The sequence below is a fragment of the Quercus lobata genome, chromosome 2 (assembly GCF_001633185.2).
Source record: "Quercus lobata isolate SW786 chromosome 2, ValleyOak3.0 Primary Assembly, whole genome shotgun sequence".
In the NCBI taxonomy this organism is placed as follows: Eukaryota; Viridiplantae; Streptophyta; class Magnoliopsida; order Fagales; family Fagaceae; genus Quercus; species Quercus lobata.
The window spans coordinates 431,181-448,251 of record NC_044905.1 but is presented as its reverse complement, the minus strand read 5'-3'; the positions used below and the strand labels follow the sequence as shown (position 1 = coordinate 448,251).

The 17,071-nt window shown below is 33.0% G+C and overlaps 1 protein-coding gene and 1 non-coding gene across 3 annotated transcripts; one reads left to right on the top strand and one right to left on the bottom strand.

The window, feature by feature from the left end:
* Positions 1 to 6,110: 6,110 nt before the first annotated feature.
* On the bottom strand, positions 6,111 to 16,068 carry LOC115968958 (aminopeptidase M1-like). Of its 2 annotated transcripts, XM_031088505.1 has the most exons (19): positions 15,665 to 16,068; positions 15,344 to 15,489; positions 14,583 to 14,685; positions 14,146 to 14,332; positions 13,970 to 14,063; positions 13,635 to 13,788; positions 13,403 to 13,507; positions 12,596 to 12,712; positions 12,381 to 12,494; positions 11,539 to 11,721; positions 11,104 to 11,386; positions 10,886 to 11,007; positions 10,709 to 10,806; positions 9,222 to 9,399; positions 9,020 to 9,134; positions 8,867 to 8,934; positions 8,687 to 8,761; positions 6,618 to 6,695; positions 6,111 to 6,457 (listed from the first exon to the last, which is right to left on the bottom strand). In XM_031088505.1, the coding sequence occupies exons 1-19, from the start codon at positions 15,878 to 15,880 to the stop codon at positions 6,272 to 6,274; spliced, it is 2,622 nt and encodes an 873-aa protein (XP_030944365.1). In that variant the 5' UTR covers positions 15,881 to 16,068; the 3' UTR covers positions 6,111 to 6,271. The 2 variants fall into 2 exon arrangements, with proteins under 2 accessions (XP_030944365.1, XP_030944374.1); XM_031088514.1 differs by lacking the exon at positions 13,403 to 13,507.
* TRNAR-ACG lies at positions 7,749 to 7,822 on the top strand. Its single transcript has one exon. It is a non-coding gene; the product is annotated as a tRNA-Arg (tRNA).
* Positions 16,069 to 17,071: the final 1,003 nt, after the last annotated feature.

The window sequence follows — 17,071 nt, the reverse complement described above, 5'->3', positions numbered from 1 at the left end:
AAGTGAAAAGACTAAAATGTCAATTGTAGAACTAGTAATAAATGAGGACATATGTTCCTTAAAATGCTTGGGGGTCATAATAAAAAATTCTTAAGGCTTCATTCATTAGACGTAAAACAATTAAAGCACACATGATGCTAACCCTTTCCACCCAGGAATCTTTGTACTCTACAATAAATGGATTCCGTACTTCAGAAACAAGCTCCATCTGCAGAATTAAAAGAAAGAAGAAAGCATCTTACAAGCTAAAATTATAGATAGATGTACAATAAAGGCATCATTATTTAAACTACAAATCATTAGGGAACATAATGTGTTTTAGTAGTTAGTACTTATGAAGAACCATACCAGGATCCAAACATCAAGCAAATATAAGACTTAATATTTTTCCCAAAAGCACCAAATGAGACTTAATGGATGGTTCCCATTTATGTATCTACAATCAATTGACAACAAAATATCTTTCAGTATCGAACAATGACACTTAAATTTCACCTTTTTCAGAAATTTCCCAGCATAAGAGAAGTAAATTCCTTCAATCCATTAAACTTGTAGGGAAAGAGATAATGACCTTGATATAGCTGTTTTCATTTTCAGAAAATGAAGAATAATATGAAAACACTGACCTCCTGGTGGGCAGATGTGCAAGTCCTATCAGTCTGGCAAGCAAGACAGATTTTTTCAACACATACCTGAACATAGGAAACAAGCAATTTCACCTCGAACGTAGTTCAACTGTCAAATTAAATGTTAAAACATAAACAGTAAGTGTCCTCACTTCTTGTTTTCATGTCTATGCCTCACAAGAAGAGCAGAACCAAAAGAAACTTTCCCAATCTGCTCTAGAATTTCAAAATGCTCCATTATACGTGTTCCCACTGCCCCCCCCCCCCCCCCACTTGGGGTCACCGTCTTAAAGTGCTTTCATTCCTAGCAAGTATTCATAAAAAGATATAAATATGAAGGATCATACACAGATATCATAACAAGAAGGAATAGTGAGATAACAGCAATATTCTCCAAGATCGAATTTTTTTTTGTTGCACAGAGATTCTGGGTTTCATTTGTATTTTCATAGTAGATATGTGTTTAGCTAGTAATCACAGTGTTAAGCAGACTCCTTCAGAAGACATCGTTTCCAGTTCTCAATAAATAACAAAAGCCCAAAAAGTATTATATTTATATATATATATATATAAAATTGATGGTAGCATATTAATCACATATTAATATTCTAATTATTGAATAAATAAAGAAATGATATTGGCATACTCTAAATATGTCGAAATGAATTGTCATCCAAATGGAATATAATCAACTTCAAAAATATCAATTATATTTATTAAAAAAAAAAAAACAGTAGACAGACAGAGCAACCTAAATGTTTATGAACAAGGACCACCACATTATAGGAATTTAAATTATTTGTATATAGGACGTCTTAGTGTGCTAAAAGCAGGAATTCTAGTGTTACTCGGGGGTTGCATCGGCTGCAATTCTTTAAACTTGAAAATTTACCTGTGAATAGAGGGACCGACCAGAATTAAATTAAGAGTAGGGGCAGAACTGAGTGTTTTAAAGAAGAGGTGAAGATTACATAGATTAAATTAGACACCCATGACTAAGCAATGATGGTGGTGGCGACTGGCGAGACATAGAAAGGGAAAATGAATCATCCAACCCAGGACCAGGATGCCTATTAAATGAATAAGTGCTGTTTTCTACTACCATCAACACTTGGGCATCAATGAGAATGAGATAAAAGTAAGCAGGTATGAGAATGTACAAGTACCAAATCTGACAAGTATTCGTTCTCGTTTATCTGCAATTGCCAATTGGTCCTCATCGCATAGAAACCAGTCAGTCTGGTAGAGTTAGACATTAAGCAGCAAAAGATGCCAAACTGATTTTATCAAGATTAGATTCCAGTAGAAAATTCAATGTTACATACATGTACACAGCATAACGTTTTTGGGAACCCAATAATCCATTGCCCATCCTCATGAGATGGGAACTCCAAAAATATTACATGACATTGATTTGTCATAAACTCAGCGAGATAGAAATTTTGAGTTTCTTAATCTTAATCCAATGAATAGATTAGAACAATTAATTATCTCATCTCATATGTATATGTATATGTATATTGCAGAAGATGATTGATTGGTTGACAAAGATGCATGGACCGGACCACCTTAGAAAAAATGAACCTTAACTACTGCTCTGCTGCACTCATTTCAAGTAATTCACCATTGTTTCTAATAATATAATAGCGCATACAGAAACAGAATTACCTCAAATTAATGGGAGAGTTTAGAGTGAGAATGAGAATGAGAGCAGGTTTTGTTTCTTCGCTAGCACAACCATTTACTCGCTACCCTACGACTACGACTTCCTTCAAAATTATTTTATTCAAGTTTTTAGTTTTTTTTTTTTTTTAACCCATCCCACCTATATTCATTTTCTCCTTCTTTTTTTTCAGAAAATAAAAAACCAACAACTAACTTAAAATAAACTACATTATTTTTAATGGATAAAATTACAATTTAAACCCTATAATTTAAGGTGTAACAAATTTACTCATATAATTTTAAAAATAATAAATAAAACCCTAAGATTTAAATATGATATATTAGGCCAAATACCATTTAAGTGAAAGGGACTATGTTTGAGATTTAATACTTACTTCTTCCTTTTTTTTATACAAAATAGAATTTTTACTCTAACCTAATCTAAGTGTATATGTATGTGAAACTCCCTCCTAGAGACTTGAACACCGGTCCTTGCCCCCCTCACACCCCACAAGTATTTATAATTATGGAGTGACCACTACACCAAGGGTGTGCGGTAGTAATACTTACTTTTTGATATAAAAAGAACTGAGTTTGAAATTTAATATGTTACTTTTTGAAACTTTAATGTTTGATTTTTTTTCTTTTTTAACATTGGGATTCTATTTATTAATTTTGAAACTAATATGTTTAGTTTTAGAGTATGTTTAGTTTTAGAGTATGTTTAGTTTTATTATAACAATATCTACCACTTACTTACAAAAATGACACAAAAAGAAAAGAAGAGATTTGAAAAAAAAGCACAAAGTTGCTTTTAGAAGATTGTTTTCCACGAATTGTTTATTAAAAAAAAAAAAAAAAAAAGAGTTTCCAAACAACTCAAAACTAGTAAAATCCATCCATTTTTTGTTTGTTTATTTAAAAAATAAATAAACTATTTTTGAGATGAGGTACCAAACAACCCTTTTTTTTTTTTTGTTATACACCTAAGGTATAGGGTATAAAATGTAATTTTCTCTAAAATTTTAAGGCTTTTTTCTGACCCCACCTAGTCAATTGCCCAAGCAGCTTATGCCTAGAGTTGGCCCCGTAAGAACTTAGAGTGAGTTACCCATGTTTGTGGTCAGGGGCGGAGCCAAGGGGGGGGGGGGGAAAGGGGGCAATTGCCCCCCCCCCCTGACTCCTCTAAAAAATGCCTTGGTACATGCTATACGAAGTCTATTTAAGTAGTTTGCTCTCCGTTAGTGAAAAAAAATGGAAAAAGCACTCCTACCATTATGAAACAGCCCTGACACCTGAAAGAAAGAAAAGAAAAAAATGCTCCTCAATTCTCTCCTGCCATCACACTTTCACCTATTTTACTATTCTTAAGTAGTATTTATTTCAAGTAGTCTTGATCTTGTCCCATCCATTCTACTATTTACAGTACTTTTCTTTCCTATTCTAATTTTTCTTTTCTTTTCTTATTATAATTATAATGCTATATACATAACATTCTTCACAATAAATTTCACAATTATGAAAATAGTTAACTGTAAAGGGTGAACAACTTATATTAATAAACCCACTACTTTATTTCCTTCACAAGTCACAGTCCACTATTTTAACAATCGTAAAATTTATTATGAAAAAGTTATTTTTGTATGACAATTCAATTAATAGGTTCCAGAGTTAACTTTTGTAGATTGATTTATTTTTTTAATTTATTTTAAGCAATCAAATTATGTCTAAATTTTATGTATTTAAATTAATTTCTCACTTTGATTGTTAGTAACTATGATTGATCATTTTTGTTTCTTTGTTTTAATAATATGAAATATATACTTGTAGTTACAATTCTCTATTTATTTTGTTTTTATTATCTATTAATATTTTTAGATTACTTTTGTTTTTAGTATTTTTTTTCAATCTTGCCCCCTCTAAACTGAAATCTTGGCTCCGCCACTGTCTGTGGTGTTAGACCTATCAAATTGAGCCTAAGTATAGACTGAAACTTGGCTCATTTGCTAAATAAATGAAGAAAATGTTTCTCTCTAGCTGAATCCAAGCTATTAATAAATAGTTTAATTCACTTACAACCCTAAAAAAAATATGACATAAGCTTACAAGAATTTGGTGGAAAAAAAATATATTTTTTGTATTTGGTAACTTCATTGTATTAGTTTGGAATATCAAGTCACCTATATTCCTATAGCATCTAATAAAATAAAAACTTTTGAGTTTAGGATTGATGTAAATATTAATGTTCAATTTGGAAATATGCCATTAGATGGATAATAGAATGGTAAATTATACATTTCATCCTTGTATGTTCAATTTTTGTCCCTCAAATTTGGTCCTTGAAATTTAAAAAAAAGGAACACAATTTGATCTCCCCATCGATTTTCTATTTACATGATTAATTGGCATATGAGGCACCCAATTTTTTAGGGACCAAATTTACTCAACCACATATTTAAAGAACCAATATAAAAAAAATTCATATTTAAGGACCAAAATCAAACTGACCCATAGACAAAGGGATGGAATTGTTCATTTTTTGGAATTCAAGAACCTAATCAAAGTTTTTTTTAATTTGAAGGACTAAAATCAAACTTATCTCAAATTGTAGGGAACAAAAGTATAATTACTTAGTAAAATACTTGGCATTATATTAAGGGATTTCTACAAATATTACCTTGAGTTTTGAGTCTTTTGACATGAGTATTATTTTCCTTAGACTTTCAATTTGAGCAATAAATTCCTTACACATTAGGGTAGACTTAATCAAGCAATGCATAGTATACATAGCAAAGGATTGTAGATATAGAGGACAGATATTATTTTAGGAAACATGCATTAACGATTTAACACCAAGAATGCTATTAGAGGTTAGAACTTCCATTGTAAATAAAAAATAATAAAAAAAAGGAAGAAAAATTAAACAAAAGGGAGATCCAGAAGATATATTATCTATCTATATCTATATATTACTAAAAGCTGAAACGTAGCGTTTAATGTTGCTACTCTCACGTTGCGTCATATCAGTTGCCATGTCATTTTTTTTTTAAATATAATTTGTCCAACAATTTTAAAATGTTTTTTACAATTCTCAACCCTATAAATGTAGCCCACTACTTATTTATTTACTTCCACTATCATCCTATAATAAATTTGTATAATTAATCCAACCCACCTTTTATTTATTTAGTTCTACTATCAAGCCCAACCCAAAGCCTTTCCAGGTTAAAATAAATAAATAAATAAACAAAACAAAACAAAACAAAACAAAACCAAAAAAACAAAACAAAACAAAACGTTGAAGCCTTTCAAGCTTTAGGGTTTTTTTTTTTTTTTTCCTTTCCAATTTTCCTATAATTGTTTTAACATTTATTTTTTTTTAATATTTACACTTCTCCAACATTTCTCTCTCCCTTACCATTTCATCTTCCCACTACTTCTACAATCTTTCTCCATCACTTACATTTTTATCTTCCCACTACCCTCTACATTAATATCATTCTTCCTCTTTCCCTTCATCTTCCTTTATTTTTGTCTCTTCTTATTCACACCCTCTTACAAGGCAAGCCCTTGGCCCGAAGATCTGTCCACCCAAGGTTCCCACACTCGGGGACAAGGACAAATCCGTGCGGACTTGGCTCTCCAAAGCGGACAATGAGCTGAGTGTGCGCGGGAAAAAACCCCCACATTCCTATATTACTTTTTATGATTGTTCCTATAATAAATAAAAATATAATTTTCGAAATACATTACTCATTATTAGATTAGTTTAAATTGTAAAAAAATAATAATAATAATAATAAAACCACCATAAAAATATTTATCACACGCAACGCGCAGGTTCGTGACTAGTTAATATAAAAATGGTATATGTCTGATTTATTACTGTCACACCTGTTTGGCAAATTTACATTATGAAAGTTGTGAAATGTAATCCACTTGCTTTCTTCTTGACAACAAAGGCCAAATAAAAGTATCTCCTAGATCTTCCCGAGTACCAATCCCTTCAAGGCCTTGGCAAGATGTTCCTCATTCTGAACACTCTGAACCCAATTTGCATTTATGTGAACCCTTTCAATGCTCTGCTTCAAGGTTCTAGCAATCTTGGACTTAGTACGACTTGCAAAAAACTCCTCTATTTCCTCGGCCTTCTCAAACGAAGCAAACTGGGGGACAAATAGAATAGAACAAACAAAAAAAAAAAAAGATAAGCAATAACAATAACAACTAACAAGTGTATTTGTAATCGAGACACAAAGGACAAAAACTGATACTTATAGAACTAACAACAAAAAAGAGGAGGAGGAAGGAAAGGGAGAGACAAACCGGCGATACAATTGAGTTGACAAAGCGAGTTATTAAATATCCAGAACCCCAGATTTTTGAAATATGCTCCCAATTATCCTGTATTTCAATCACATAGGAGAAAAATTGCATTAGATAGCAAAGAGGAATGTACTCATGATGAAAACAAAAATAGAATAACATGGGATCAGTGCCAAAGTAATTCAAAACAAGTTACCCTTTCATTTATACATAAAGATTTTAGCAACAATAAGCTAGAAAAAGAATAATTAAAAACCGCATCAAGGAATTTCTAACCAAGATAAACTATAAATGTACTTGTGTTCAAACTAGCAATTCTGATATATATGTGATCTATGTGGATTAACTTGATATTTCTAACATAAAATCTAAGATATATTTCAGAATCTAAAACTCCTACAAGCTACTTTCACAGACAACTTCATCTTCTCTGGGGCACAAATATTTGGTTTTGATCAAATCTAATGGGATTGCACAAATACTTGTGCCTTAAATAAATAATAATAATAAATAAAAAACTTGGACAGTTCCTTAGGCATAGGGATCTTAAAGGTTCAATGGCATCTCTTCCAACTGATTTCTTGACTAGATAAATATACGCTGTTGAGTTAGCGGAAGCTTTGACACTAGTTTATTGAACAAATGACTGAACAAGAGAGCTTTTATTAAAACTTGACTCTTTGAATTACAACACTTTACAAGCACTAATGCTTTTACAAGACACACACCAACTCTCTAGACACCTATGTATTCGATATTCTGGTGTCCTAGGCATAGAGGAACCACACCAATCCATCCCGAACTTGGTGGTTAAACTCTACTGTGGTGACGATACTTTAGGGGAGGTCCTACGGAAAAATAGCTCAACGCCAAGATGATAAAAAGCTTGACACCTCTCATTCTTATTACTTCTCAATATGAAAAAGGAAAAAAAAAAAAAAAAAATGAAAGGGTTGTCTTATTCAAAACCCCAATTATGAAACCCCTTCTCTCCCACTTCACGCCTCGGAATGTACCGTTCTTATAGAGAGAGAGGCGCTTTCACATCTTCTTAACCCAAACTGGCTGGGGAGAGGAAAGGTTCTTTTTTTTTAGGGTACTCCTGGGAACAGATCCACTGGAGATGGGGTGGGGCCTGTAGCTCAGAGGATTAGAGCACGTGGCTACGAACCATGGTGTCGGGGGTTCGAATCCCTCCTCGCCCACAACCAGCCAAAAAGGGAAGGGCCTTTACCCCTGGGGTAGGAAAATCATGATCAGGATAGCAGACCCAAAGCTATGGAACTTAGGTGTGGGTCTTTTGTCAAAATGTACACTACACAATAACTCTTACTTATTTCTTCACTTCACACTCTTCACAAGTCTCTCACACATCACACTAGTCTCACTAGTCTCACACACTAGTCTCTCACACTAGTCTCTCACTAGTCTCACACTGTACACCTTCACATACCACCACATCTATTTATACTAGGTGTATGTTGGTTAGGAAACCAACTTGAAGCTTCTAGCATCTTCTTTTTGAATACGTTATTTACCAAGCTTCTAGACTATTCTATAAACATGTGGCTAAGATTTACTTCTTCATAGAAGTCTCTAGAGATATCTCATAGAGAAATCTGGAAAGAGCATCATGAAGAAATTTCCAGAATGCAAGAGAACTTTCTAGAGAATTTCGGAAAGAAGTAAATTGAGTGGAACTCTAGAAATTTCTAGAGAGAGAGATTGTGTGAGAAGTTCTAGAAGTTTCTAGAAACAATAGAGTTAGTGTTGATTTCTAACATACGCTTCTAGCATCTCTCCCATTTTCCCTTTTATCATCAATAAATACATGAGATGCACCATAAGCATGTTTTTCCTACAGGAAGGAAGGTGAGTGCCCTGTCCCTTGTATATGGTAAAACTCCTTTGTCTTTCTCAAATCCACATGCCAGATCTTAGACCAGTCACCTAATTGTTTTGCACAATTTTGATCAATGTATAACATGGATATAGTGCATGCACATGAACAATTGAATTTCTTCACTGCAATGTGCTTTTTGCATTTTACATTACAAATGGAGTATTACCTTCAGCCATGTCCAAGCTGTTTCGCGTCCTTCCCTACTAACAGAAAGTCCAAGAACAGCATCTTGGGGACGAACCTAGATCAAATGGGAAATAAAGCTAGCATCAACATCCCAAGCCCCATCAGACCATTATTCATCAACTTGCATTAAAAGGTTTTTGACCTCCACAATTATATATACCTCAGAAGACAACAAAAAGTTGAGAGCTTCAAGAATTATGTTGGGATCTGGAGAAGATGTTAATGAACCTACAAGCACAAAAAGAGATATGTCTCCAACATACTAGAGAGATTCAAATGTTTTGCAACATTTTAAATAATGATATGTTATTACTTAGAACGCGTGTTTTCTCCTGGCTCAAATCAGTCTCTCTGTAAACTCTCAAAAGAGATTCATAACCAAATCTGTTTGAAGTGCTGACTTTACGCATTACAGCCACATATGCTGCCTGCAACCACAGCCCATTAGAGTACTTGATAGATATTGTAGACTGAGAAATTCTAGTGATTGATTAATGCTTTATTTTTTTACCGACCTTTCTTATGTCAGGATGGAGGAGTGGTGTATTTCTGTCATCCAAGAATGCACAGAAACGTCTACTTGCTTCTTTTAGTGTCAGATCATGCCCAAACACAGCAAGGGCAGTCAAAACCTCTCCTCTCAACATTGCATCTAGATGGCTCTCGCCTGTCTTAGGCTCCCATCCAAGCTTACTGCAAAATAAATTCAAACATTGAACAAAAATAAATGAAAAATTATATATATTAAAAAAAAAAAGCTAATCTTGCTCAAAGTTTATATATATATATATATATATTTCAATAGTTACAACAATAAGGAAGGGAGATTTGAACCCTGGTTCTCGTTATAAATAAGGGCAAGCAATGCTACTGAGCAATAAGGCTCTTTGCATTGCTCAAAGTTTTTGAGTGCTCATTATCTTGGTCAGTGATACACATTGGGTATATTTCGATAGTTACAACAAATAAGGGAGGGGGATTTGAACCTTGGTTCTCCTTATTAATAAGAGCAAGCAATGCTACTGAGTTATAAGGCTCTTGGCCTTGCTCAACGTTTTGAGTGCTCATTATTTAGGTAAGTGATACACTGGGTTTCTATTAGCATGTAAGGTTTGATATAAATTGTTGGTGGTCTGCAACTATCAGGTCAAAGATACCTTCCCTAAACTTTTTCAAACATCCTACATGCTTCCTTATTCCTTAGATAGTTTTATACATATTACATTAGCAACTTTAGATAATTATTAATATGTATGACAATTTTTATCTTGACTACGATATATAGAATATCTCCAAATAAAAGAAATAAATATTACTATTTGCAACGATTCTTTAATGACTCTTTCTTCTTCCTTAAAGCTCTCTTTTTACATTCTGAGACATCTACATATATCCCCTAGATTTAATGAAAAAATATCTCTCTCTGTTATTTATTTACTATTAGCAGCTCTATTTAAGAAAGAAATAAATTGACTTAATTCAGAGAAAAAAAATGCCATATATATATATATATATATAATTGATACTCAATAGTAACATATTAAACGCCTATTAATATTCTAATTATTCAGTAAATAAAGAAATGATACTCTCATGCTCTAAATCTGTTGAAATGTATTGTCAATGTCATACATTCCAGTACCTTAATAGTTAACATCATATAGGTAGGGCTTACTCAACCAAAATTTCACAAATGGAATATAATCAACTTTGTCAATGTCATACATTCCAGTACCTTAATAGTTAACATCATATAGGTAGGGCTTACTCAACCAAAATTTCACAAATGGAATATAATCAACTTTGTCAATGTCATACATTCCAGTACCTTAATAGTTAACATCATATAGGTAGGGCTTACTCAACCAAAATTTCACAAATGGAATATAATCAACTTCAAAGGTATCACTTATGTTGAAAAATTAGTAGACAGAGCAAACTGAATGCTAATAAACAAAGGCCACCATAGGAATTTCAATTATTTGTATATAGGACAACTTACTCTTCTAAATGCAGGAAAAGGCTAATAAAAAATTGTTTAATGTATTCCAGTAACTCAGGTGTTGCATCAGCTGCAATTCTTTCAACTTTGTTACTTATCTGTGAATAGAGAGATCAGAATTAGGACTAACAGCACAACTGAAGTATACTTGAGTCTTAAACAAGAGGTGAACATTACATTGATTAAATTAAACAGCACAGTATATTCAAGTTCCCCCCTATAAGCACCCATCAAGGTAAGCAATGAATTCAAAGACTGCTGGCGAGCCATACAAAGGGCAAATGAATCATCCAGGATGCCTGTTAAACAAATGAGTTGTATTAAGAGCTCTTTTCTACCATACATACATATCATCATAAGATAATAGCAGGTATGAGTAAAAATATCAAAATTACCATATCTGTCTGTTGCAGACAAGTGTTTGTTCTCTATTGCATGTTGGAGTCTAGCTGTAAGGTCCTCATCATATTTTACCCTATAGAAACCAGTCTGATCGACATTAAGTTTTACCCAAGCAGATGCCAAATTGCTTTTGTCACTCAGGAATTCTTTCATATCAAGAGTTCCAGACTTTGATTCCAATAGAAAATTCATGCACACATCATATGAGCCACAGCATAATGTTATTGGAACAATCCATTGCCCATCCCCATGAGAACCACTTGCCAAAAATTGCGACTGCCATGATTACATTGATTTGTCAAAAGTCAGAAAGTTCTCAAAATATTATTAAGTGAAGCTCACTACAAATTGAAACAACTCAATATGCATCAGGGTTAAGATATGCTATTTCAAGAAAAAGTGGGTGAAAGAGACCAGACACAAGAAACCTGCTCAAACACCAATTTCTGATCTTTGACTTCAACAGTGATGACTGGGTACCCTTTTTGCCTTGTCCATGAATTCATTAGCTTGTTCACAGGCTCATCGGATCCCTTCTCAAGTGCAGCCCATAAATCTTCTGTCTTTGCATTCGAGCAAGCAAATTTTTTTATATATGAAGCAAGTGACCTCTGGTTACCAAAAAAAAAGAGAGAGAATAAAACAATTAAAACCAGGGGGGAAAAGAATTTACATATGTGAGAAAAAAGATAATTAATTGATATATAATTACATAAGAAATATTTTACAAATGAGAAAGCCAAATTGAGCATCTTAATCCAATGAATAAATTTGAACAATTATCTCGTATATTGCAGAAGATGATTTGTTGGCAAAGATGAACCTTAAAAGAACGAACTTTAACTGCACTCATTTAAGTAATAAATGGAGGCCAAGAAATAATCTGGAAGTTAATCAAGCTGAGGCCATGTCACCAGATATCAAGTAGATATACTTTCTACTATTTCTTATCTAGATGAGCATTACCATTGTTTCTATATATAAACAGAAAGCACTTTTCAAAATATGAATTATACAGTATTCATAATGTTAATGGTTACTTCCTAAACCTCTTTCATTATATCCAAATATTTTTGAACAAAACCGCTCTAATCTCTTAAGAACTCACAAAAAAAGAAAATTCCTATTGTTCTATCTTTCTCAAAGACTTAATTTATGAAGGGTTTAATTTCATGTCAATTTGGGGTGGAGAGAAAGGAGTTTCTTCAATCATAAGAAATATTTTTATTTGGACAAGAAACATATACCAGCAGCAACTCTAACAACCAACCTGAAAGCATTCAGCTCCAAGATAGCTCTGCAGCATCCGGATAACAGATGCACCTTTTCTGTAACTTATTGCATCAAAAATTTCATCAATCTCCCTAGCATGATTTATCTCCACCTAAAAAAGTTTGCTTATATTGAGATATACTCAAAAAAGTGATAATATAATTTCTTAAAGCAATTATACCAAGAAAAAAAAAATAGCGCATACAGAATTACCTCAATGGGATGGGACTCTGCAAGCCCATCCAGCCGAAGACCCTCTGTATAGTCATCAAGAAACTGAGTCCACACTTTCCATTCTGGGAACAAGTTATCAGCTGCTAAATAACTAACCTGAACACATTCAAATAACCGATATATAATTTACAAGAATGCAATGAAATAAGCAATAATTTATAGACATAGGACCCTTACAAATAACTCAGGCTACATTCCGGGGAAAGAAAGGTTTATGTTAGTTTATTTAACAATGATCCCAAGCTCAAGCCAAGCTTGATTGATAAACAACCCAAGTTGAAGCATTGTAACAAGTTAGTGGGCAAGCTCATGGACCTGAGGCTTGTATATATTATAAGATCATATATACGATATATATTACCAGTTTCAACTTATTCACTTGGTCTTATAAATAGTCTAATTCATGGTTAAAAGTTATGTGTGAATACAAGGTAGATGAAGTTAATTTTTATAGGTCCATGAATAAAAAGAAGTTATCTATCAAGTAACCTGATCAGATCACCTTAAGCATAAATAATATATATATGAGCAAGTTATGAACAGTTAACTGTGACTTTAAATCTTCTAAAAAAAAAAAACTATGACTTTATACAAGAAGGAAATAATTTAATAAATAAACGCATGAGCAAGCTTCAGCTTGTTTGACAAAATAAATGATGTAAAACATGTTATGTAGCTTGGTGACAAGCTTGAGCTCTCATGTTCAAAACACAACTAAATAAACCAATCTTTAAATTTTAACAGACAGCTCAGTTCAGATCAATTAAAATCCGATGTAATAAATACCCATGTTGCGAACCCCTCATTCAGCCACAAATGAGTCCACCATTCCATCGTTACAAGATTTCCAAACCACTGATGTGCCAGTTCATGTGCTACACATATCACAACCTTTACAGTAGCAAAATAATAATAATAATTAAACATTTTGTGTACACATATTAAAACAATAGCTCCATACTGCATTAGCCAAAGTAAGTTGGGACAAAAAGAGCAGTGTTCACAATATGCACATTACCCTCTGCTTATTAGTAGCTGAAGAATGCTGATCGTCGTAGAGCAAAGCCGTTTCACGATATGTAATCAAACCATAATTCTCCATGGCCCCAAAAGCAAAATCAGGAATTGCAACCATATCCAATTTGGGCAGGGAGTAAGGTACCTCAAAGTAGCTGTAGAAATGATCCTAGTTAATTGGAATTTTAAATAATACAACGTAAGCACCAACATGTAACAATTTGAGGGATCGCCAATAACCATGATCCAATGTCCACTTAAATGCATTATTTAGCTAAAGCTTGTATACTTTGTCTCGCAATCGATGGATTGGTGGTGATTCATAGTAAAGCTTACTCTTTGTATAATTCAAGCGTCCTAACAGCAACACCCAACGCAAATTTCGCTTGATTTACTTTACCAACTTGACAGTATACTCTAACTTTAACACCTGCAAAGTGATATAAGATTACACTATCAAGAACAAGGATCATAATACCACAGGAAATAGTGAACATAGTGTATTGTTTTACCATCAGATGTAAGATGTTCCACATAATCAAACAAACCAACAACAATTGCCACCAAATATGTAGACATTATCGGTGATTCTTGGTATGAAACTGTCTTCAGATCCCCATCCACTTTTTCTTCAAAAATTGGCATGTTGGAAAGAGCTACCAGTTTGGATGGCACATCCAATGTGATTTTGAACATAGCCTGCAACACTCAAATGCCCAAAAGAAGGATCCAATAAGCTTTTGTTTGCATTCATTCGAAACAGAATCAAGCAAATCTACTTCTAATCCAAAACTAATTTGGTCACAATAATCAAAACACTAGCTTCATGAGAGGTACACAAGCTTCTAAAATGCAGCATGAAGAGTGGTCGGATATAAGATTTCATTTAAGCAAAAGAAGCAAAGAAGTACAAGAATTTAAATTAATTGAGAGAGAGCGATTGTGACACCTTGCAAGCAGGTTCATCCCAACACGGAAAGCATCGCCTAGCATCAGCTGGTTCAAACTGTGTAACTGCCATATTCTTCTTCTCACCATTGTGATTATATGTACTGGAAAGCAAAATAATAACTTAAACATATTCACATTACTACTTACCAGTAAAATTATCATTTAGCCAAAAACAGAAGACATTTAGCTCCATTTATAAGTAAAATGGCGAAGCATGCAATCATAGGTTTCAATCCCATTAAAGATCACATTAAGTATATTTGAAAGCACTGTTTTTTTTTTTTTTTTACTGTTTTTAATATATAGAGGTTAAGTTTTGGTGCGTTGACAGTTGCCTTCCACAAAAAGTGATAGGTTATTAATTGGTTTAAGTTATGAATCAGCCTCTCTAAAAAAAATGAAAGGGACCAAACATATCTTGACCCCATCTTTTAACTATATAAATTTTACAAAGCTAGATGTATCGTTAGTTACAAAGAAACAACACCTTAGGCAATTTTGTTTATTATATTGTTAGAGTGCACTAATGACATTCAATGCTACATTAATTTTAAAGTTTTTATAATAAACATGACAGTAGCTTTAGTATAAATTGCAACTTCAAGTCACGTTTTCGCGTCTTTTGTGAGTGTGTGAAAGTGTTTTGTCTTCTATTTTTATTCATTTTATGTTGACTGAGAGAGCCTAGTACTAGTTTATAAGAGTTATGTAATAAAATTTGCAAAATATTATGAAAACAAGCATCACTCATTGTAGTACCTTGTATAGAAGCCCTTCAGTTTGTCGTTCAAAGTTCCTTGAAAGCGGATTGTGAGGAGTCCCATCCCAATGGGAAGCGTGTCAGCAAACTCTAAAACCAAAATCTCATCTTCTTCAACCACATCAACTTTTGAAGGCCTTAACACCTGCCCAAATTCAAAACTTCATTCATTGTTCATTCACATATAAGCTAGAGCTCAGCAAAACTATATAAAGTTAGCAAGAATAATTTGGAATAATGTTAAGTTAAAGCAGTTACATGTTACTACCAAAAAATCCATTACCATTACCATTAGTTTAAAAGTAAAGTTAGGGTGATACCTTCGAATCAGAAGAGTGAGTGAAAGATACGGAGGGGGTATCAACGGAGAGTTCGGCGGCGTTGAGGACTATGAACCTCGTATCCGCCACGATGTTGAGCTCGATAGCCACGGAGCCACTGAACTTGCATGCGCTCAGGTCCGGTTTCAGCCGTATGTCATAGCGTTTTGGAACAGCGAATTTCGGGAGCCGAGGTTGCCCTTTGAATTGTTCCATGCTTTGCTGCTTTTTTTAGCAAAGCAGAGTAGGAAGTGAGGTTGAAAGTTGAAACGAGTGAGACAGTGATCAAAGTCTGAGTGATGAGTGAAAGAGTAGACAGTGGACCATATATAGAGTATAGAGTTCTGTGTAGGAATTTACATAGATTTGCAAATGATAGACTATTTCAAACTTTTAATTTGTAAAACTTAAGTCTAATCCGAATATAATAGTAAGCTAGTAACAGCTGTGTCTATGCATAGGATTATGTATTCTATTTGAAAAGGTATATATATATATATATATATCGACACAATAAAATGTCACAATATTTTTACAATATTTTTTTTTTTAGTTATAGTGGATCACAGTCTATTATTTTATTTTATTTTATTTTGACCTACAAGATTCAGTTATTTTGAAAATGTTTTGACCGTTTATTACATTTATGACACAACTCTTTTTTTATTTCATATATCCATATTTATATAATATTTAAAACCTTAAGTGTAGCATTTATTATTGTTACTCTTTTGTTAAATTACATTAGCATAGCATTTCGGTCAATTCCATCCAATTTAGTCCATTCAATGCACTTTGGTCCAATTGAGTCTACTTTAGTCCATTTGGTACCTTTCAAACTATTTGAGCTTTAAATTGATTCTTTTTATAGATTGCCTTTTTAGTTTTTTGCTCAAATTTTCTTTTCTTTTTTCCTTCAATTTTTGGGTTGAAAAAGTATGAAATTTTATTCTATTTTAACCAAACTCTTTAGAAATTATCGATATTGGGTCCTAAAAAGCAATAAAATAATAAATACTCACAGAATTATCTTAAAATTCAAATTTCAATAATATAGGTATGATGCTTATATTTGAAAAAAAAAAAATTCGACAATTCTTAAATTATATAATAAATTTAAATTTAATGTAACATGTTACATATATTCCATGGAATAAGAGTGTACATTTAAAATATATATATATATATATATATATTCTTCTTGAAGCTAACCATACTTGGGTTCTCACTCCTTTACCTTCTCATTAGAAGACTATTGGGTGTGAATGGGTGTATAAGGTGAAGTATAAGTTTGATGGGAGTGTGGAGAGGTATAAGGCTAAATTGGTTGCTAAAGGCTTCACTCAAAAGGAAGGTCTTAACTATCTTGAGACTTTTTCCCCTGTTGCTAAGTTTGTTGCTAAGTTG

Excerpts from the sequence above, each read along its gene's own strand:
- LOC115968958 (XM_031088505.1), bottom strand. The coding sequence starts at position 15,880 with ATGGAACAATTCAAAGGGCAACCTCGGCTCCCGAAATTCGCTGTTCCA. Across the intron at positions 15,490-15,664 it reads CTCACTCTTCTGATTCGAAG|GTGTTAAGGCCTTCAAAAGT; the intron begins GTATCACCCTAA and ends GAATTTGGGCAG. Across the intron at positions 13,508-13,634 it reads CAGCTACTAATAAGCAGAGG|GTTGTGATATGTGTAGCACA; the intron begins GTAATGTGCATA and ends GCTACTGTAAAG.